At 45.6% G+C, this 24,217-nt stretch overlaps 1 protein-coding gene across 5 annotated transcripts in view; it reads left to right on the forward strand.

Moving 5' to 3' along the window:
* Positions 1 to 24,217, forward strand: part of LOC119159354 (D-2-hydroxyglutarate dehydrogenase, mitochondrial) — a 235,526-nt gene that overhangs the window by 190,290 nt on the left and 21,019 nt on the right. For 3 of the 5 annotated variants that reach the window (XM_075890997.1, XM_075890996.1, XM_075891000.1), the window contains one exon: positions 15,962 to 17,992. The exons of 1 other annotated variant lie outside the window; for it this stretch is intronic. In XM_075890997.1, coding sequence (XP_075747112.1) covers positions 15,962 to 16,390 — 429 coding nt within the window. In that variant the 3' untranslated portion in view covers positions 16,391 to 17,992. Of the gene's footprint in view, positions 1 to 15,961; positions 17,993 to 24,217 lie in introns of those variants that run through there. One more of the 5 variants, XM_075890998.1, reaches the window with a different exon arrangement.

The raw sequence follows: 24,217 nt of genomic DNA on the forward strand, positions 1-24,217 counted from the left end.
ATGTCATCAGTTATTATTGAAACTCTTGGAGTTGTATGCCTCATTGCATCAATTAGGAATGATTCATCGCCTGGTCATGATGGTGTTAACAAAAAATTTTTAAAAAGTACTAGCGCGTATAGTTCCTTTATGCTAACTAAAATTTTCCAACAGTCCCTTGATACTTCTATTCCTAGTCAATGAAAAATTAGGAAAGTCCTTCCACTCCATAAATTTGGTATTAAACACTCTTCGAACAATTGTCGTCCCATTTATTTACCTAGTATTTGTTCTAAGATGCCCGCTCATATAATATTTACGAACATAGTCAATTTTTTACAATTAAATTTATTCTTCACGTCAGCACAACATGGTTCCCATATAACATATTCATGCGAAACACAGGTAATATCATCAACTCATCGCTTACATCAGATTCTTGATAAATCATCCGGTGCTGAGATAACTCATCCGGTGCTGACTATTTTTCTTGGACTTTCAAAAGCTTTTGCCAAGGTTTGCCATAGACTGCTACTTTACAAACTACAGCAACTAAATCTTGACGGTAACCTACCATTGTGGATTGAATGCTTTCTTACTAACAGATCGCAATTCGTTGCTGCAAACGGTCGTAATTCCTCTTTTCCCGAAGTTCATTCCTATGTTCCGCAAGGGTCCGTCTTAAACCCCCCGCTTTTTTTTTTCATTTATATAAATGACCTGTCATCAGTTGTATCATCTAACATTCATCTCTTTGCTTATGAGTTATTTTTCGAGAAATTACTAGAGATAATGACTTTAACATAATGCAGTCTGACCATAACGCTATATCTAACTGGTGGGAAAAATGGCTAATGGACCTAAACATTAAAAAGTGCAAATTCATGCGTGTATTGAGAACTTTTACTACCTCACTTCTTTAATATCTTGATAACATTCCTCGGGATTCTGTTGACTGTTATAAGTATCTTGGAGTTCACATAACAACTAATCTGAAGTGGTCACCCCATAATAAATACATTATTAACGCTGATAACTACATGCTTGGCTATTTACTATGTAACTTCGTTAATGCATCACTTGGCTTAAAACTGCAGCTTTATAAAACACTAGTACGCTCTAAGCTTGTATATGCTACAGCCGTGTGGGACCCCACCTATAATAATCAGGTAACTTTCCTTGAACTTGTTCAGAATAACTCCGTTCGTTTTATATTATTTAATTATAACAGAACTGCGAGCATTTCAACCATGAAAACTTCCCTCGCACTCCCTTCCTTAACATCTCACAGGAAAGTTCCCATTGAACACTATTTCACAGGATACACCATCATCCCTTCTTGCAAGACCAAGTACTTTGCCCACGGTACATTTCTTGCCGCATTGACCATCATCACAAAGTAGGCATCCCTTCTTGCAACACAAAAACTTTCTTCAATTCATTTTTGCCTCATACATCAAAGGAGTGGAAGAGACTTCCCGGTGACATTGCTGCTATTAGCAATTACAACTTTTTTCATGATGCGTTTTCAACGTTGAGTAATAAGGTCTTTTTTTGGCAATAGCTAATGCTGTATAATTAGTTTCTGTGTTATATTAGCTAACATAGTATATAGTGTATTGGTAGACATTGTATTTATAAGAGATTTATTTGTACGATCTAACCATATTCACTGCTTTTTGTTCATTTACATCTTATTTTTGTAAATGAACCACCCCCTCTGTAATGCCATGTCGCCCTGAGGTTAAAATAAATAAGAAATATTGGCCCCGTATCTGCATGTAATCTGTAAATGTCGTCGAAAGACGATAGTCTTGCGTGTAGAGAGAGGGAACAAAACATTTATTTGATGTTCTGTGCAAGAAAATTGGTGAATGGTATTCCAGAGGCGCTGCGTTATAATGCCTCGAGCATTCCACGGAGGCGTACGAGCGTATCAAGTCACGTCACACGTGAGACATGAGCGCCATCTGGCAGTTTCTTTTGGAAAACATAGCGCGTGACCATGCACGCCCGTCTCAGAGGTGATAAGGTGTAGAACGTGAGGCGACGGGTAGGTGCCACCACCATCTCGTCTTAGCAAAGCGTTGGAAACACTCCCCATTTCGTGCAAGCGTTGCATGGTAAGCGCAGCGTGATAAGCGTTACGGTCCTTAAAATTACTTATGTATGCCTTTTCTAGTAAGAGATGCATATGGAGAATATATGCGTGTTGTTATGGTGCCGCAGACATGCGCAATAAGTGCTTTTTTAATTGACAATTGCACAAGCATGAACGCTCAACCTTGAGCAACATTGGTGGTCGCTGCGGATGGGGTCTGCCGTTTCAGTACCTGATGCCGGTAAGAGTGGACAAACAGACAAATGTACAGACATGCAGACAGACAGACAAACAGACAGACAGACAGACAGACAGACAGATCAAAATTTTTGCGTCGACGGTCCCCAAGAAAGACTATCGTCTTTAATAAACGAAAAGCCGGTATAGCACATTACGGTATAAAAAAGAAATAGTCGACAGGAAAGGACAGAGCGCTAACTCGTCCAATCCTCAACACTTGTAATCTCTGAACAAGTTTCAATTTCCAAAGTAGATATTTTCATGGGATCTTTTAGCGGTCTCTATATACACAGTACACTACATATGATGCACTAACAGAGTTGCTAGCTGTGTGCACGTGTCTTCCTCGTCGTCTGGTGTGTCATTTCCACTGCATCTCTTTTACTGGGAATACGAACCAACTGGCCCAAAAGTATACATTATGACAGGCTTTATGCACCAACAATAGCAGTGTTGTTTATAGGCTTCCAATTCCGTCAGTATAGGCACAATCATTTTTCATATAAATGTAAATAGTTTCCTAGGCCATGCGCGAGCTTTGTCAACAACGACGAAAAAAAAAAGATGTCCTTGTTGAAGGTGGCACCCAAGCCATCCTGCCTTGTCGTCCTTTCTCCTGCACAGTTTGCGCGACGTGGTTTGTCTGCTTGTTCTGTGGCGCGCTCTGACTCAACTCACTCCTGTGTGACCTTTTCCGCCGGGTCAAATCGCGTAGAATCATTTTCCCCTGGCGGTGAACAGCTTAAAACATGAATTACAAAGTAAACAAAAGACGGGCACATCACATTTTCTTTTTTTGCTGTTTACTCTCCGCTGATGGCTCTCCGCGGTTTTGTATAAACCAAAACCGGCTGCACCATGTAAGTGCGATGACCTGCTGCTAGCGATAGCTTCCGAGAGTTGATTGCACTACTTGACTAGGTTGAACCCTTATAGAAGTCAGACTCTGCTTAGGCAGTGCTGCGAAAAACCAGCGCCCTCATCGCCTCTGGCTATAACTGGGTAGTGTGAAGAGAGCCGCTCGCAAGCGAACATGCATAGGCTCTCCTCTTTCATTAATCTTGCGGCGCAGTTTCCTGAAGATCAAGGTCTTGACAAGCTTTTTCCATCAGTCCAACCACACTTCAAAAAAGTAGAAAGCTTATCAAAGGGAACTGTGGGTACAATGCAAAAGATGTTTTAGTTATTTCGGCGTGCTGCAACTCACGATTTAAGGGCAAGCGAGCATCGCATGTTATCGAGTTCGAGGCTAAAACTGCGACGGGCATTCTGTAACACCTAAATGTGTTAAACTTGGGCATACACATGATGTCAAATAAATGAAGTACATACGTGAGATCTTGTGATCAGTGCTATGAAGCTCGCTTTATTAGATGCCCCCGGCGACTTTTGTATCTGTAGTCGCATTCTCTATCCATCTCTAACTTCTTGTGCGTAAAACTGTTTTGTATATTTATTTATTTATTTATTTATTTATTTATTTATTATAGCGTCAGGGCCCGAAGGCATTACAGAGGGGAGTGGGTAATACACAAATACAGTGAGTTAAGTTGGAGGCAATATAAAGCATAAAACATTTCTTAATTATACAATGTTAGCTAGGTAACAAAGCAAATAAGTACAGTGAATAGTATTTAGAGGCAGGTAAGTTATATATAAAAAAAATCTAATATACATGGTTAGCTAAGGTGTTTTTGAGCAATACTTGGTTTTGTATACAGGCAATGGAGTCGGGAAGGTGGTTCCAGTCTGTGGTTGTCCGCGGAAAAAATGACTGTGAGAGGGCGTTAATCCATGCATGGGGTATCCTGACTTAATTTGAGTGGTCTAAATGAGCGGAAATGTAATGAGGCATCTAATGAATTAATTCACTGCGTAGTTCAAGTTGATAGAATATTTTATGGAAAAGACATAGACGAAGAACTTAACGACGAGACGCTAGGGATGGTAGGTTAAGCCTCAATTTTTTGTGTGTGACACTGGAGGTACGGTTATAATCGGATAGCATGTAACGGGCCGTGTTATTCTGAATTAATTCAACGTTTTGCGTAAGGTTGACTTAGCTTGAATACCAGAGTGATGCCGCACATTCAAGCTTCGGACAAACCTGCGTCTTGTAAAGTAGTAGCTTTAGTGTAGAAGGTGCTGTTGAAAAATTACGTCGAAGGTATCCTAATGCCCGGTTAGCGTTGTTGACGACATAATCGGTGTGATTGTAGGTATTTATAACATGAAACATTTTCTAGAAGGGAGTTATTAATAGAGTAAGAAGGTAGATCTTGAAGAGTTCAGGACACACGCATATACTTGCACTTGTTAGTGTTAAGCTCCATGCACCAGATTTTACACCAAGATGTTACAGTGTTTAGATGTGCTTGTAATGTTATCACATCGTTGTCAGAGATTATTTGACGATAAATTACACAATTATTGGAGAACAAATTGATGCGGGAAAAAAGGCAAAACGGTAAATTGTTAATATAAATTGGGAAAAGGAGAGGACCCAATACCGAGCCCTGAGGCACACCTGAGTGAACGCTGCTGGGCTCGGAGTCATAATTGTTAGCTGAAACGAACTGGGAGCGGCTAGTAAGAAAAACTTCTAGCCATGTTAGTAGCTTGTAATCTAGTTTAAGCTAGCGCAGTTTATGTAAGAGTAGTTTGTGAGAAACTTTATCGAAAGCTTTAGAAAAGTCTAAAAAAATACAATCAGAAACGGAGTAGTTGTCGAGACTGAGGTTAAGCTTATGTCTAAAGGAAATTAGCTGTGTTTCACATGAGTAGGTCTTTCGAAAGCCATGCTGTGATTTAGAAAAAAAGGAATCGGACTCCAGGAATTTGCTGAGATTAGAAAAGAGGATGTGCTCGAGAATTTTACATAGAATGCTGGTTAGTGAAATAGGCCTGTACTTCAGCGGGGAATGTTTGTTACCGGACTTATGTAGGGGGATCACCTTCCCAATTTTGCAGGAAGGATACTTTCGTCGAGGGTTTGCTGAAAAATTTTCCTTAATATTGCCGCATGTTGTTAGGCACCTGCCGAAGTCCTGCGCCGCTTCCTGTTACTTTGAATTCTGCCACACCAACGGACAAGCCAAACGCGCCAAGCTATAAACGCGCCATGCAACGCTGGCTGCACGTGTCACCACATCACGCGCTGGACAAGGAACGCTGGCGGTACGCGCCAAGCTATAAACGCGCCATGCAACGCTGGCTGCAGGTGTCACCACATCACGCGCTGGACAAGGAACGCTGGCGGTTTTTCGAGGACAGCTCAAGGCGAGACGCAAGAGAAGTTGACGAGGTTTTGACCAGTGAGCTCACAACCTTTGTGTATTTAGTTGACGGGCACAAGTTCGCCATTAATAAATAGCTGTTTCAGCTTCCGGCACTGTATTTGTTCGTTACAAACTGGTGGAGGTGCGGGGTATGATTCCAAGCCCATCTCAGCATAGGGAACATAGCCCAGAACCCCGAAGGTTTGAGCCAGCGCTGTTCACTCCCGTACACCAACGAACGAGTCGTCGCCTACGAAGTGAGCAGCCCGAGTTTGGTGCCCTCTTCGATTCTTCGAGACCAGCGGAGGACGTAAGTTCCGAAGCCCTTGCAATGGCCACCCAAGCGACTTCATTTCCATCGCATATCGTCATGGACCCGCCCCACATACCAGAGGTATTTCACGGTGATATTTTCGAGGATTCCGAGGACTGGCTTGACGGTTTCGAACGCGTTGCCAGACTGAACGGTTGGAACGAAGACCGGAAACTTCGCTACGTCTACGTGGCACTGCAAGATTCTGCACGTACGTGGTTCGAAAACCACGAAGCGTCCTTATTATCGTGGGACGACTTTCGAAGAGAGTTTCTTGCTACGTACCCAAACACGGACCGCAAAGAAAAGGCAGAGGCCGCTCTTCAGACGCGAAACCAACGGAACAACGAGAGCGTCGCCATGTACATTGAAGACATGTCTCGACTATTCCGCCGGGCCGACCAGAACATGGCCGAGGAAAAGAAGTTGCGGCACCTGATGCGTGGAGTGAAGGAGGAGCTTTTTGCAGGCCTGGTGCGTAATCCATCGCGCTCTCTTACTGAGTTCAGATCAGAGGCGACCATGATAGAAAAGACCCTGCAGCAGCGCGCGTGCCAATACAACAGGGACGTAAGCGTCTCATCCGCTAGCGCGGCGTCGACAACCCTCACAAGTAACATTGATCTCTTGCGTGAAATGGTGAGGGCTGTCGTAAGGGAAGAACTGCAGAAAATACACATGACTCAAGCTCATCCAGCGATGTCTTCACTTGCCGACGTTGTGCGCGAAGAAGTGCGGCAAGCGGTTCTACAACCACAACCTCAGGTACTACAGCGCGCACAACCGGAGCCTCCGCCTCAGTTGTCGTACGCGCAAGCTGTACGACAGGACCTCAGACGCATGAATCGGACGGCTGCGACTGCTGTGATGCCTCCGACGTTTTTTCCGAGTACGCCGCTACCAATCCCGGAGGCAAGACCACGAAGAGCGATGTATGGCGCACCGTAGACCGGCGGCCCCTTTGCTACCACTCCGGAGAAGCAGGTCACCTTTACCGGGCGTGCCAGTATCGTCGAGCGGGACTGCGTGGTTTTCCAGTCAATGCACCATGCCCACGGAACGGTGAACGGTCCTACGAAATCGAAGAATACTTGTCTTCACACTATTCACTTCAAGACACGCAACAACAGGAGTCGCATTCGACAGCACCGATGCGCTATCGGTCGTCGAGTCCTCGTCCGTCATCAAATCTCCGAAGATCACGTTCACCTAGCCCGCGGCGGGAAAACTAGAGCCAGCGACTTCTGGAGGTGAGGCCGCTGATACACTGACAACTGAAGACCCTTCATTGTTAGCCCGACAGGACGGTGGCAGTTACGCAACGACGGTCAAGTGCAGTAGTAGTGACGTTACCTCCGAGATATTAGTCACGATCGACGACGTTGAGGCCATTGCGCTAATAGACACTGGTGCAGACTATTCCGTTGTCAGTAATGCTCTCGCAAAGAAGCTTAAGAAGGTGATGACTGAGTGGACCGGACCTCAGATACGTACCGCTGGAGGGCATTTAGTTAGTCCCGTGGGGTTATGCACCGCAAGGATAGGAATAAGAGGATTTGTGTATGTCGGCAGCTTTATTGTGCTTCCCGAGTGCTCCCGGGAACTGATTATAGGCATGGACTTTTCGCAAACAAACAATGCAGTCATTGACTTGCAAGAGTCCCAGGTTTCGTTTTCTACGGAGAATGCCATCGCCTTCTGTAATGCGGAGAAACCAATCGTTCTACCTCTCCGCATTGTGGACGAAGATGTAACCGTGCCGCCACGTTCCAGTGTGACCGTTCTTGTGAGGAGTGAAGTTCTTCGTGACTGTGACGGATTAGCTGACGGAAACATCGGACTGCTACTAGAAAAAGGACTATGTGTGGCAAGAGGCCTGGTGAGCCTTCGTGATGGATGTGCGTATGTTCTATTAACTAACTTTCGAAATGAGCTGCAGCATGTTGCGAAGGGAACATTTGTAGCATCGCTGCATGAGTACGTGCAAGTTTCAGATGTTTGCACTCTTGATAAAGCTTCAGAGACAGTGGATAACGTACTCCAGTCAGTAGACATTGACAGAGAGCTCTCGTCATCTCAGAAGCAACAGATTGCTGACCTCATCAGAGAGTTCGCCGAGTGCTTCTCCACCTCGTCGAAAATCGGGCGTACTCCCGTCGCAAAGCACCGTATCGTGGTCGAAGAACATGTGAGACCTGTGCATCAGCGCCCATACCGAGTAGCGCCAAAAGAAAGGGAAGCCATCAAGAACCAAGTGCAGGAAATGCTCAACGATGATGTAAACCAGCCATCCAACAGACCGTGGGCATCACCGGTAGTGCTAGTCAAAAAGAAGGACAACACTCTGTGGTTTTGCGTTGACTACAGAAAGCTGAACCAAGTCACAAAGCGTGATGTTTACCCACTTCCACGGATCGATGATGCCTTGGATAAGTTACGCAATGCTCACTTCTTTTCATCATTGGACTTAAAAAGTGGATATTGGCAGATCGAGGTGGACGAACGAGATCGCGAGAAGACGGCGTTTGTGACCCCAGACGGACTATACGAGTTCAAAGTGCTCCCTTTCGGTTTGTGCTCTGCTTCTGCTACCTTCCAGAGGATGATGTATACTGTGCTCTCCGGACTCAAGTGGCAATCGTGTCTCGTCTACCTCGACGATGTAGTGGTTTTTTCTTTCACCTTCGAGCAGCACATCCACCGACTGAGAATAGTACTGGATGCCATTCGGGTGGCAGCACTGACCATCAAACCGCAAAAGTGTCACTTTGGATTTCGTCAGCTTCGGTTCCTCGGGCACATAGTTAGTGCGGAAGGCGTCCGCCCCGACCCGGAAAAGATTGCAGCAGTTGAAAATTTTCCGAAACCGCAAGACAAAAAAAAGGCCGTCAGACGATTCCTGGGACTATGTGCCTACTACAGACGCTTTGTTGAAAACTTTGCTAAGGTCGCTGAGCCTTTGACACGGCTAACAAAAGAAAGTGTACCATTCTCTTGGCGGGACGAACAAGAAGCGGCTTTCTCAGAGTTGCGACGCCGTTTGCAGTCTCCTCCAATACTTGCCCATTTTGACGAATAGGCCGATACAGACATACATACCGACGCGAGTAACGTTGGCCTCGGTGCCATCCTCGTTCAGTGGCAGAATGGAGAAGAAAAGGTCATTGCTTACGCGAGCCGCACTCTATCAAATGCTGAGTCTAATTACTCAGCGACAGAGAAAGAGTGTCTCGCAGTTATATGGGCCATCAGCAAGTTTCGCCCATACCTCTACGGCAGACCGTTTCGAGCAATCAGTGATCATCATTCATTGTGTTGGCTGGCAAACATCAAGGACCCTTCAGAAAGGCTTGCTAGATGGAGCCTGCGTCTGCAGGAACACGACATCACTGTGGTCTACAAGTCTGGTCTCAAGCACAATGACGCGGATTGCCTGTCTCGCGCACCTGTTGAGTCTCCATCATCTGACCAAGAACAAGACATCCCATTTCTTGGAGTTCTGAATGTGTCGGAGATGGCTCGTCTTCAGCGAGAGGACCCGGAACTACGCCCGCCTGTCCAATACTTGGAGGGTCACCAAATTGAGGTACCACGAGTTTTCGTCCGCGGTTTGACATCCTATGTCCTCCGGAACGACGTCCTATACAAGCGCAGCTTCGTAAACACCGGTGAGACGTTTCTGCTTCTTGTACCATCATCACTGCGAGCAGAAATCTTAGAAGCGTGTCATGACGACCCATCGGCTGGCCATATGGGTAGTAACCGCACTTTGGCCAGAATTCGCCGGAAGTATTATTGGCCGAAATTAAGAGATTTGGTGCACCATTATGTTAAGTCATGCCGCGATCGCCAGAGACGTAAAATACCACCATCGAAACCAGCGGGTCTGTTGCAACCAATAGAGCCACCAAAAGGGCCATTTCAGCAAGTGGGAATGGATTTGCTTGGTCCATTTCCTCTCTCTTCATCGGGAAAGCGCTGGATTGTTGTAGCAACAGACTACATGACTCGATATGCTGAGACATCACCTCTCGCGAAAGGAACGGCGAACGAAGTAGCCCAGTTTTTCGTCACTCAGATTGTACTACGACATGGCGCACCACAGGTTGTCATTACAGACAAAGGAACAGCATTTACTGCCCGTTTGATGCAGTCTGTTATGAAGCTCACCCACACCGATCATAGAAGGACTACAGCATACCATCCGCAAACAAACGGATTAACCGAAAGGCTCAATAGAACTCTCGCCAACATGATCTCGATGTATGTGGACGTTGAGCACCAGACATGGGACAGTATTTTGCCTTATGCAACATTTGCGTATAATACCGCAGTACAAGAAACGACACACTTCACGCCATTTCAACTTGTTTATGGTCGGACGGTCACAACAACCTTAGACGCGATGTTACCTGTCAACGATTCGAATGAGAGTGACCCACACATCAGCGACTACATAGAAAGGGCAGAAGAGGCACGGCAATTGGCAAGACATCGTATCATTTTGCAACAAGGCTCCGATGCCAGTCGCTATAATCTGAAGCGGAGACACGTACAGTACAATCCCGGAGACAAAGTGTGGGTGTGGACGCCTATACGCGCACCTGGCCTATCGGAAAAACTGATGCGGCGCTATTTCGGCCCTTACAAAGTACTTCGCCAGTTAGGCACGCTAAACTACGAAGTAATTCCTGAAGGGCAAGTGTGCTCAACCCGACGCAGGAATCGCCCAGAAGTCGTACATGTAGTACGAATGAAACCGTACTACGAAAGGCACTGAATGAGACAACTGATAAATGTGCTCAAACATCAGATAAATACTCCTTTACAAAACTGTTCAACGTCAGCATACGCATCGGGACGATGCGTTTCAGGAGGGGGACTAATGCCGCATGTTGTTAGGCACCTGCCGAAGTCCTGCGCCGCTTCCTGTTACTTTGAATTCTGCCACACCAACGGACAAGCCAAACGCGCCAAGCTACAAACGCGCCATGTTTTGCTGGCTGCACGTGTCACCACATCACGCGCTGGACAAGGAACGCTGGCGGTACGCGCCAAGCTATAAACGCGCCATGCAACGCTGGCTGCAGGTGTCACCACATCACGCGCTGGACAAAAACGCTGGCGGTTTTTCGAGGACAGCTCAAGGCGAGATGCAAGAGAAGTTGACGAGGTTTTGACCAGTGAGCTCACAACCTTTGTGTATTTAGTTGACGGGCACAAGTTCGTCATTAATACATAGCTGTTTCAGCTTCCGGCACTGTATTTGTTCGTTACAATATAATTGAGGAATAGGTGCATGTGTTAGTTAAAAATTTGGGGCACATTTCTTCACAACCTGGAGCAGAGGAAAGTTTCAGTGATTTTATAAGTTTCTCTACGCCACCCACGTCGATAGTGATAGGCACTATTGCAACATAGTCATATTAGGGGGTGGGGGGTAAGGGAGGGTTAGTGTTCCGCCAAAAGTTTCTCGTAAACGCGACATTAAGAGCGGCTGCATGCATACGAGTAGGAATAGCTGTTTCATCAGTGTCGATTAGTGTTAATTGCTGCTTACTACTCGGATTGATAGTACGCCAAAACTTTTTCGTGTCTGTTGTTAACAGGCAAGGAAATGTGCTTTGTAGAAAGTTAATCTTGGTGTTCTTTATTGCCGCTACGTGAGCGTCATGTGCGGCCTTATAGGAATACCAGCATGCGGGAGATAAAGATTGCTTCGCTGATTTGTAGAGGCACTTCTTTTTGTTAGATAACCATTTTAAATGACCGTTGCACTATGGCGTTTTGTGATCAGATTCAGTAGTGTAAGTAGGAATGAATTTTTGTGTTAGCTCATTCACCTTTGCTGCAAACAAATCCCAGTTCTCTTGTACGCTTTGTTTATCAAAATTCATCAAAAATGTTTCAAGAAAACTGCCTAAATGGTTATTGATAACTTCAAGGTTAGCTTTTTTATAGTTAGGTATCACTTTGGTTGATTTTGCCATTTTTGGACGCGACAAGGTCAATAAAGAACGATAACAAGAAAAGGTCGCTCAAACAGGGTAAGTGACTGATTGCTGTTATTAAGTCTTAATACGAGGTTAATACGAGGTTAATACGAGGTCAAGACTGTTTGCAGTGGTCTGAGTAGTTCTGCTTGGTTGTTTGACAACTTGGGTAAATGAGAATGTTGTGCAAGTCTACAAATTCCTGGGCTAGAGAAGTGAAAGGAGTAATAGAGAGGGAAGCGGTATACCACGTTATGTAACGAAAATTATCACCGAGAAAAAATATTGGGAGATTCGGGTACCAAGTTCGAACAGAGTAAGTAACATCTTGTAGCTTATTAACAAAAGTTGTACTGTGCGTTGGGGGCGGTAACAGACAGCTAGGACTACTTTCTCTAAGTCACTCTGTACATGTATGTATGATGATGAAAAGTTATTGAAAATGGCTAGCATAACACCACCGCCTCGACCTTTTGGGTGATCACAGCGGTAGATTGAGAACTGATGAGCCGAGAAAATTGTTTCATTGTTGGAAATTTGTGATGTCAACCAAGTTTTTGTTAATACTAAGATGTCGGAGCAAAGCTGTCAATGGCGAATGCCAATGATTCTCGTTTATTGCAAATACTACGGATGTTACAAAACAGAACAGATATGTTGCATAGATTATGTCCACTACCCCTCGCGTCCCCCTAGGATGTCTGTCGTGGAGAAGAGTTCACGTTTTGAGTAGTTAGACGTGGTATTCGCTGGGTAACGGTTATGTTGTCTGTGACTGGGCTGTATGTGAATTGTTCTTTGTTGATCACTAGCGTTTTGTAGCGTAGTTAAAATGCGGGCTCATCCTGTTAGATTTTTGCTTATGTGGCAAGCTTTTTACGAATCTGACACGTGGCCAAGCAAAAATCTTCGGAAACAGATACGTCCTTCTCTTTAAGCTTCTTATGGACCCCGAGTATTTTATCTTTTGTTTTAAAGCTAGCAAACTTGACAATATTAGGATGACATTTGGCATTAAAAAAGTGCCAAGTCGATGTGCTCTTTCTATTGCTCCACTTGGCAACGGATCAATCACACCTGCCATTGCATTAAGCACTTTCACCTCACATTCTTCCCAACTTTTCACGCTTATCGTGAATGCCGTAAGATAAAAGGTTATTGTGTTGCGACCTGTCTTCTAGCTCGTTTATGCGCAGGTGCAGGGAATCAACTTGATCTGTTAGTGTTTTTACTGATTCCTGGGTGGCACTGTTGTCAAGATCTAGCGCTTTAGTTTTTACTTCTAAGGCATCGACCTGTTTCTTTACTTCACGAAAGTTATCCTCTATGTTTTTCTGCCCACCTTTGATTGCCTTAATGTCAGCCACGAGATCGGCCTAACTGCTAGCTGACTGCACTGAACGCACCTGGAGGTCTTTGAGTGTAGTTAAGATTGCAGTCATTTGGTCGGATGGGTCTCTTGGCAGTGATTCAACTTCGAGGGGTGCTCCGGAACGAGTATTATACGGCCCAAGATTCAATTCTACATCATTCGAGTGTATCAAGAGTAGCATCATAGAAATACACTCACAAATACTTTCACAAAGCACTTCGGGGCACGGCAGAACTAGCAACCAACAGTTGTCGCTTCTTTTAATATATAACAAGAATATCTTACGCACCTGTGAAATGCAAAAGCGGGGTGCATCAAACATGCTGTCCGAACTGCTCCCTTGCCCACTGAAGAGACTGCCGGCCGGCCATCCTTTTAAATCAGCTGGTGCCGTAGGTGTCGACGTCGATGACGATGATAGCATCCTGGAATGTTATATTGGTGGTTGTCTTTCGCGTTGAATGTACATATACACTGCAAACGGGGATACATGCAGCATGTCCTTTTTCTCTGTGTACCATGAGGATACCAAGGCCTCTGAGATAGCTCTGGCAATCAGGGAGACCAACGGGAAGAAAAACTCTATTGTGCACATGACCAACACATGGTCATTTATCTCCATGGCATACATACTTGCATGTGCTAGTTAAAGTCGTAACTTAAAGTATTCAAAGCCTACATGCGTGATACTGTGTGGTGACGGTCACTTCATATTACTGGTGGTCCTGGCTTTTGCGATGTTTATCATGAGCGTCATCAGTGTGCATTTAACACGGTGCGCATCGTGATCAAAGGCTCTGTTGAGCTTTATCATCAAAGTTACCACAGTTATTCGTCAAGGCTACTCAAAACAATTACAGTAGGCCTACATTGTCACATTTTCTCGTGCGACCGGCTGTAAAGAACGCGAATCATTCGCTTACTGAATATACGTTCACAACAGACAGTATTCAGCACTCTTGCGGTTGTGCTTCACTACAGCTGCAGAAATCACTAGCACAATGCAACAGTGTGGCATCGACTGAAGTCTCTCTTCGTAGCTGTTTCATCTGCTCTTTTTTTTGCCGTCTTTCTGGTGAGTGAACCAGCAAGCACTTCATGGTGGTTCGGTGACACGTCCGACTAGCAGAGGTAGTTTTGTAGCTCTTTGAGGGTTCATGCGCAAACACACCTAATATTCAGCTCAATTGTCGTTTCGCATGCGCTGTTGCACCTTGTTGTGCAGCCAACTGTGCAAGGGAGTCGGGCTTTGGACAACCCAAAACTCCATTGTCAGGTGGCGCTACGTGTCTGCAAAACTCCAGGGTGTGACGTTTATAGGGCATAGAGCAACTCACAACAGTACTTATAGGAAAATCTGGCACCACCGTCCATGCGAATCAGGCCGCTGTTACTTTCTGCAAATTATGTAGGCTACGTAATTGTATCATTCACTTCAAGTGGGGTCATCAGATGGAGTTGGGTGCGGGTGATCAGATAAATTAATTTTTACGTATGCCATATGGTGCATAATATGCTCTTCTTACTTCCCGCAAAACACCGTATAAATTCGGCTGTATCCTCCTGGTATCCAGTAGTGGTTCGTCTTTATTATCGAATAAACTTAGCAGACAGGCACAATTCGGTTCAGAAACCAGCCCAACACCACTAGGCAGGAGAGTGAGAGCAGAACATACTTTGCTAGTCTGATCACTTAAATGCAAGGCTGCCTCCTTCCTTATTGTTATTATTGTTAAGGAAAAATGCACAGAGATGTATTTACCATCATTTGTAACTATTGTTGAAGTTGAATACCAGCAGTACTACCATTGCCCTTTGGTTTTGTTTCGGTATTACACGCCCGCACTTCCTCTACCAGCCACCACTCTCACCTGTGGGAACGACTGAGAAGTGCGTGCTTTGACCGCCAGGGCCGCTAGTTCCCTATAGTTTATTTCGCAAAAAAACATGGTTAACGTACAACATTATCACGTACCATGTGTTGCAATGACCTTCATGTTAGGCATTTGTCGGTGATTTTTCAAAGAACATTTTGCAATCGCTTACACTAAGTGATGCTTCAATAATGCAATTATCTTTCTTTTTAGCGATGTGGAATGCCTCGATAACTTCTATAGTTCCTGTGACTGGAAAGTATTTTAGTCTCGGGGAACAGCAGAGTACAACCACAATCTGAGCAATGCCATCTAATGTGAAAGTTAGCATTGGTTGCTAATGGCCCATTCTGCTTCGAAAGCCTGTACTGGCCAATTCGGGTGATGTACATTTTCCCACGTGGCATGGGCACAAAACATATCTTCGCAGTTATACAGCCTACAAACCTAGAAACTTGCTTAATGGAGCACTGAAATGGAACCTTTTTTGCCAACACTTCTTGCTCCAGCCTGTCACACACTTTTCTCTTTTGTATCCTTTTTGTTTTATTTGTTCCTGCTTCATGGTTAAACATGCCATAATTATCCCTAGTTACCAGTAAGTTTATGCCAACAGCATTCCTAGTGCTTCATTTAGAAAGATAATTTTATTGCCCAAATTGAAATTCGGTTCAATGTATGCTCAAATACAGACAGAGAAAGCTGGGGAAACTCGTTGCTACAAATGGCATATCTCTCACACCACTAAGTTTGTGCTGTGCAAACCAAACAATGCTTCTTGCATCCATTTAAAGAGCTTTGATGTTTTCAGGAACTGTGGCGCCTGCGTGAGAGCATCGGCGAAGCCCTGCGTCACGATGGCTACGTATACAAGTACGACATCTCGGTGCCACTGGCCACTTACATGGATGTGGTGTCCTTGGTCCGCGAGCGGGTTCGAGGCACCTGCGCAATGCGCGTGTGCGGCTTTGGGCACATGGGCGACTCCAACCTGCACCTGAACATTACCGCCGCTGGCTGGGATGATACACTGCTGCAGTGCATTGAGCCGTTCGTCTATGAGTGGACGGCCTCTGTGCGGGGAAGCATCAGCGCTGAGCACGGAATCGGTCTGCACAAGAAACGCTTCTTGCACCTGTGCAAGACGCCCGCTGCTCTGCAGGCTATGCGCAGCCTTAAGTGTGCTTTCGACCCTCTCGGGATTCTCAATCCATACAAAATGCTGCCTCCGTCAAGTTGAGCAGTTTTGTTCGAATCGGCTTTTGCAGAACATTTTGTTGAACTTCTTCGAACCGCTCAAGTCGAAAGTGGGTCGGAAAAAACATCAGGACAATTAAACTTACGCGGTTTTCCCATACTGTGAATAGGATACTCTTTTTTTCCTTGGGGTTAATGCAGGAGTCGGACAACCTGTATAAATAGTTTTACTTTGGTGTTAAGGTCTCTCAGCAAGCCAGCCCCAGCACAGTGGACATTATCCCAGTGAGTCAATACAGTCCCACGCGACTCTGCACCCTGCATGCAGCCTCAATCTAAGAAATTACTGGATGATAATTCACTCACCTTTCATGTTCACCTGCTCCACAATCAGGTGAAAGATCATCTGATATAGTGCAGTGTAAGTTTATCCTTGTAGTTTATCCCTTTACTTATAGCAAAAGCTCGTTAACCCGGATCTCACGGGTCCGGTGAAAATGTTCGAGTTAACTGAGTACAGAATTATCAAATGATCCATCAAAACAAAAGGAAAATGTACTCCGCCCAGACAAACCTTTACTTCATGAAAAACTGCCTCACCTTTGTCTGGCTTGTCATCGAATAGTGCTGAACAATCTTCTTCAACTCCCTGTGGTGGTGGTGTGCCCACTCGCTGTCATGAAAACTGATGCAGAACTCCGCGAGGACAGCGAAGGCTTCGGCGGCCTCCTGCACGGTGTGATATCGCATCGGCTCATCTTGAATGTAATCATTGGAACAATGATTCTGAACCTTTTTAAGCACTTTCAATAATATGTCATCATCAGTCGGCAAACCGGCAACGACCACACCATCATCAACACGCCTGAGAATGTAATGACGGTTTCTATGTCAAAGCGCCAACTCGCCCAACAGTCAACTTTCTTGATGTACTCGAGCTGCACATGCTATGCGCAAAGTCTCAACGCAAAGAAATCAGCAGTGTAGGCGTCGCGGGCAATCGGGTAGCGGCAGCTGCGCAAACTGTCTTGTCGTCCGCAAATTTGGCACCATGTTTCGCACATTTCACAGACACTGGATGTACTGTCGGTTCAAGCGCTTCTGCCAGGTGGTGACTGGTGCCATCAGGCCACTTCCCTCCTCATTCACTATCATCATGATCATATTCTGCTGCTCTTCGTTCAATGTGGGTTTCTCCAAAACTTCGGTTCCGCCCGGCGGAGCCGGGACTTAATGCTTTCAATAATCGTAATCGGTTACTGAAAGCATGAAGCCGCCGATAGCCCTCTCTGGAATCGTCCGAGTCATAGAGTTATTACCTTTATGGTCTGAGTGAACCGGTGCGCATCTAAGTCTCTCTGAATTAACGAGCAGTGTATACAATTGAAATATACACAGTTGTGCCGGGACTGCGCCACATGTCCAAGTTAACCAAATTTCTGAGCTCCGGATAAACGAGCTTTTACTGTATTTGTTTATTCACAATAAATTGACATCATGGTGAACCATGCAGCTGGAGAAATACGCACTGGCAAATATACATGCACAATTGGACCCGTTAGACACATAATCTTTTAGAAAGCGTACGTTAAGCAAACGTATCCTTGTATCTAAAGGTATTAAAACTGGTGCACCATGCCTTCAAGCAGTTGTTGTTTCCCTATGACATCGAACTGCAATGATGTGTCACTGAGAAATCGGCCCCTCGGTATCGATGCCAAAAGTCCGTGTGTTCAGCTAAGTTGGAGCAGTGGCGCATCCAGGAGACAGCTCAACTGAGCCCCCTCCCTCCCCTTTTTTTTTTTGGCCATGGCATGCAGATCAAAAAGTGACCCTCGACCACATCTGTCTATCTGTCTCCTACTTGACATCAAAGAGGTGTGCCTCAAAAAAAAAAAAAAAAAAAACAATTTCTGGTCATGTCCCTGGTATTAAAACAAACGTATTAGATGCATTACCAGGCACAAGAGTACTGCTTTCAGTGTTCATCACACCAGTCCTTTTATTAGGAGCAATAATCCGAAAATGTTTAAAGTGTGTCACTACTTCTTTAAATGGGCGACAAGAAACAAAGAATGATTCTTCTCATATTCGTAAATTCCTGTTTCCTGGTACCAAACCCATCATGATTGCTGTGAGAAGGCACTTGGTAAGAGCACCAGATTGAAATGCGATGGCGATGCTGTATAAAAGTTTCCGCGCCAGTCACCGTGGCGCCGTAGAATTAGTCGGCATCTGATAGAGTGTACGTAGTCACTAACCGGTAAAATTGAAGTACACACCGCCTTTTGAAGCAGGTAGAAATATAACGTACCAAACCAAAGTTTTGTTGAGCGAGTGCTCGAAGTACGAAAAAAACACTCGAATCTGTGATGTAATCCAGAGCTTTCGGAAAGAAATTAAAAAATAAATCCTTGACTGATTTCATCACCTATTAACAAACCGATTGTGTCGAAATTAATGACACTAATGTTTTAAGACTACATTTCTTTAGTCTAAATCAATTGGTAATTTCACATTGCCTTTAATGTGTCCTTTCAAAGGACCCATGTATGCTTGTGACATTTTTAACTTTAGAATGTGTAACTTGCTTCCTGGTGCCACCGAAATTGAATTGTAAATCCTAAAATATATCACATAATTAGTGATTATGTGGTTAATTGAGAAATTGGAGCATCACTTCAAAACGCCCGTCTAAATTAAGTCTACTCAAATCTAGAGTTACTGTATGCTACCTTTAGATATTAGAGTACCACCTGTGATGGAACTTGTCGCTCGCACCTTCATTCCCCAAGCACACTCAAGTGTGCAAAAATCATCTTTTTAAGGGAAAGCCAACACCACAGCGATCAAGCTGAGTTCAAAATGTACTTCATTGATGTTCAGTTTTGTGTTGTTCGTTTTTAAGGAACGTCAGTGGTGCTAGTGTGGCGCGGTGCGGTTACTCAGTGCTGCGAAGTCCACACATTCGACTACAGGCTGAATGTGCCGACAGTTCCGTATGACTCGCTACTTATTCTAGCGTTACAGTACGTTCCAAAATGCGCACCACTATAGACGTCGGGCCTGACTGACATATGATTATGAAGTGTAGTTATAAAATATCATTCAATATTTTTGCGATTAGAGCGATAAGAAACTGGGTTTATATTCTTTTGCGTACACTTGTCGACATGCATCCAATGGGACAGAACGATAGAATTGTGAGCGAGTGAATGTTTGAATATTCACCCACAGGTCTATCAAAACAGTATAACTCGGTTCGAGCACCGTGCAGCATTGCATTAGGAGCCTCACCGAGTGTTTACTTTGTGCCACAGCTGCGTAGATAAATGCCGAAAACTCTCATTTGCTTGCGTTATTTGTAATGCACGGAATGATTGTTCAAGCAATCGTTTTACGAGCTACCTACTTCATCTTTTAAAGTGATGCATCAAAACAACCTGGAACGAACGATTTGTGGAACTTAATTTCTCGAGAACCCTGTACACAATTCTCAACAAATTAAGTGAAGGTTCTCTTGTATCGTATTCAAAAAACGAATATATAGATATATGTATATAACTTCTTATGGTGACTCTCATCAAACAAGCTATGGCAGCAGTATTATTTAAAGCAATTATTTGTTCTAATTCTGCTTTTTTTTTTCGAAGCGAAAGTAATTGCACCAGCGGCGGGTTACGGACGAGCGAGAAAGCATACAGCGCCGCTAAGCAGCGTCGACTCCGACACTCGGAAGGGGTGGCTTTCCCGCATGACATGGACGCCTCTGCGGGCAAGATGGCAGACCTATGTGCAATTCTGCCACCTTACAGCAGCATACACAGTGATCATCATCACCAGCTTGACTAGGCCTCTACCATGATCCATGGGAGATCCATGGGAGAGGCCTCTCCCAAGGCCTCTCTCATGATCTGCCAGTGAACACGGCCTAGTGCTTTCTGCTGCCACGTTATACTTGCGAACTTTTTAATCGCATTGGCTCACCTAACTTTCTGTCACCCCTTGAGCGTTTGCCTTCTCTAAGAATCTAGTAAGTTGTCTTTAATCACCAGCGGTTATCCTGTCAACGTGCTACGTGCCCAGCCCATGTCCATTCCATATTGATTTCAACTATCATATCCTTAACACTCACTGACCCACTCTGCTCTCTTTTTGTCTCTTAAGGTTACACTTATCATTTTCCTTCCCATCGCTCACCGGGGTCTCTTTCGAGCGTCCAGTGCGAACCGACGAGTTCTTCTGAGCCCTTGCGTCAGCGAGAGATGCTGCTGAGTTTCTTGCAATGGTGTCTGTTTTCTTCGTTTCTGTGTATGTTTTCTGCTGTGAGTGTGACTCACCCAGTGATACTCACTCAGTGTTTGTGACTGTGCTTTCAATGACTATTAGTAGTCTTTTGTGACGCATGTTTCCCACGGCGAGGCACGCATGCTCCTGTGGCTCAGTTTGCACCCCCCAGTACACGCGCCCTTCGCCAGTGCCGCCGTTTGGCTAGTGCCTCAGTTGCGTTGTTGGTGCTGTTACGAGTGTGCTGGCGTCCCTTGCAGAGACACTGAGTGTGTCCATTACGGTCAATGGATGTGTGCATCAGGGACACTGGGCGCATTCTTCGCAGACACCAGAGGCATTTGTCAGGCTGCGTGCGTCGAACAGCGGAACTGCCCCCTCCTTCTTTAGCATCTCAACACCTATAAAAAACTGGCGCATCTAGCATCGGGTGGCTTCTTTGTCCACGTTCAGCACATCCGTTGTAAATATAAATGCTTTCTTTCCCCCTCTCCGCCTTTTGCCTTGCCACTGCCTGGATGCTCCCTGCTCGGCATTGGTCCTCACGGCACGTTACTCGAGAGATTGTTGGAGCCTCTTCCTAACTACTAGTTTGGGCAGTGAACCTTGCAACTTGAGGCAGCCAAAACGTGGACATTGTAACAGAACCCATCACTGCAGCAACGTGAGTGTGGGAACTTTTCCCTTTAAAATTTCCCAGGCGTTTAAGGATAGTTTTGTGGCTTGAAGCTGGCGGGTTTTCTGTACCAATGTTCAGCCCCTTTGCGTAATAGCACTTCGTGATATTGATGAAGAATAGATAGGGAGAAGAGTTCACTGAGCTTGTGGTCATAGATCTAAAGTCACTACGCAAGCCTGATTTGTTATTGCTTTGAGCGGAATTGAGAGTGGACGTGGTGAATGCCGCATGGAAGACTCATATTATTCAGGCATCACTTGCCTCAGGAGTGGATGATAGCAAGCTTGAGCAATCTTAGAAAATTGTTTAACAGTGCCATGTAAAATAGAAAGGAGCAAGGCTGAAGAGAAGCAGTGTGAGGAAAATGAAGAGGTGTGCGGATGATGAAAAGATGTGTGCCGACGACAAAAAAGGCGTTCCGCTGACATAAAAACCCTATTGCTGCAGGTCAAATTAAGTGACTGTGCTGGCTAAATAATTTGGTGGTCGAAAATAGTTAATGGAGAAAGCCAGAATACACCTGCCACGAGAAACGTTGAATGTGTGGCAGAGCTAAATGGTGAGAACAGTGTCGATGGTCAGTTGGAGATAACAAGCATCACAAGCCTGGGTGAAAATCAGAAGGATTTAATATCTCGGCAGACGGCGGATGCGGTATCCTCAGCTCAGCAGGAAAAGAGTGGAGACGAACTTGTTTACACACCGAGTATACGGTCAAAGGTACTGCCGTCAGGATGTACTGACCTGGATGGGCAGGATGTTCGAAAAAAAATGGTCGGTTACATGAGGTATAGCGACAAAAATGCAGACAGCAACAAAAGATGTGGTAAGAGATTGCCAGCACACAGCTTCTTCAGCAGCGAGGATACTGGCGAATTTTTTGAGACGGCTCATGAGTTAGGCATCCGTTGCCACTCAGAGAAAGCACGTGTTTACTCCTTTAGCGTACTGTCGGAAAAGGATTTCTCTGAGCGAAGGCCTGAACGTCAAGTAGCTAACTACGGGGATGAATTAAAACTGCCCCTGGACGGCTCAATCAGTGGAGCACAAAAAGTTGTCTGGAACAGAGATGGCGAATCTTGTAAAGAGGGCTTGGAAGAGGTGTCCATGGTTGCAGAGGGCACTGCCTCAGAGAAGTTTCGTCTGCTAGATTTTGAGCCAGTGGACATTCGCGTAAAGTCAGGGGCCATTTGGAAGTGCCTGTCATCATGCCAACAGGCACAAATTCATCAAATCCAACCTCCTCTTTCCTACCCCCCGTATAAAGATTATGTAATGGGCCTAGGCCCTTTAACGCGAATTTGGACTCCTGCATCTCAAAGAGCTTGTTTGAAAGAATGTTTGTGTGTCCGGTCTGGTTAGCATGTAAAAGGTTTCTCTGCCTGCTTTGAGATGTGATTACTTGAGGAGTCGGTGGATTCTTTTCCCTCTCGCTTGCCAACTTTATTGATTGTTGTAAAATGAGCCTGGCACGTCTTGGCGAAAATTGCCTGGCACTGGCGGGCTGCTTTCATCGAGGTGTCACCAGAGAAGCTACCATCAAGAAGGCGCTTCTGCAGAAAGCGAGCCCAGAGGCCGGAACCCCAGTCCATGACGCCGAACCGGGGCAGATGCTATGCGCCAACGGCTGTTCCGGGTGTCTGCAGAAACGGATACCTCGGATTCCTGCATAGTGATCCTCTGGACAGTGGCTGTGGACCCTTGTCTATCGGGCCAATGTTGCCCCAGCGGAGAGGCTGTTATGAGTACGTGTGCTGGCGTCCCTTGCAAAGACACTGAGTGTGTCCATTACGGACACTGGGTGCATCCACCTGAGACACTAGGCCCGTCCTTCACCGAAGGCATCCGTCAAAGATGCTGCGCACGTCGAACAGCAGGGCTGCCCCCTCCCCCTTCATCATTTCAGCGCCTATAAAAGGCCTGCGCATCTAGCGTCGAGCAGCTTCCTGGTCCACGTTCCGTACATACATTGTAAATATAACCGCTTTGTTTCCTCTGGCTGCCTTTTGCCTTGCCACTGCCTGAATGCTCCCTGCCCAGCGTTGGCCTTTCCGACACGGTACCCAAGAGACTGTTGGGGCCTCTTCGTAACAGTGCCTACCAGGAGCTATGAGGAGCTTCAAATCTGTCAGGCCCTCCAAGCAAACGCCATCGCTGTTGTGGAATTGTGGCAGACGAGATGCACCGCCTCCTCAGCAGCTCTAGCCAAAATCATGGCCGCTCCTGCAGTCGATGTGCTGCCGGGCTCAGCGGCTAGTCCGAAAGCGTGATTATCAGGGTCCTTACAATAGGTGACTCCACCCGAGTTATATCTAGTGTCACCAATGTGCTCGCTCGTCCCCAGTGTTCGCCTGCTGCCTGCGGCCACAGCTGACAAGCTCATAGACTTTATGAACTCTCGATGATATGATGATGATATGCGGGGTTTAACATCCCAATATCACTACATGATTATGAGAGACGCAGAAGTGGAGGGCTCTGGAAATTTCGACCACCTGGGGTTCTTTAACTTGCACTTAAATCTGAGCACATGGGCCTACAGCATTTCAGTCTCCACAAACTCCTGTAAACAATGCCACGACGATGACGGGAGTGTAGTACCATGCGGCGGACGCGCCGCATGGAGAACACAGGGCACGGCACTGAAGCGCCGGCCGACAAGCAGTACGCAGCAGAAGGTAGCGAGGCAGGAACTCTTCTACTATATACAATGCCGCGCATATATATACAGGGTAGCGCCTCTGAGGGCAAAAATATTTTACATGAAACCGAAACTAAAAACCATGAAATAGAAACCGAAACACACCAAATCATCCCCCACCCCCCCTAGAATGAAAAGGACATGTGGCTCTAAGATCCTTATGCAATGAATAATGGCACAGAAGTAACTTTCATAACCTTATA

The sequence above is a fragment of the Rhipicephalus microplus genome, chromosome 3, assembly GCF_043290135.1.
Source record: "Rhipicephalus microplus isolate Deutch F79 chromosome 3, USDA_Rmic, whole genome shotgun sequence".
Taxonomy (NCBI): Eukaryota; Metazoa; Arthropoda; class Arachnida; order Ixodida; family Ixodidae; genus Rhipicephalus; species Rhipicephalus microplus.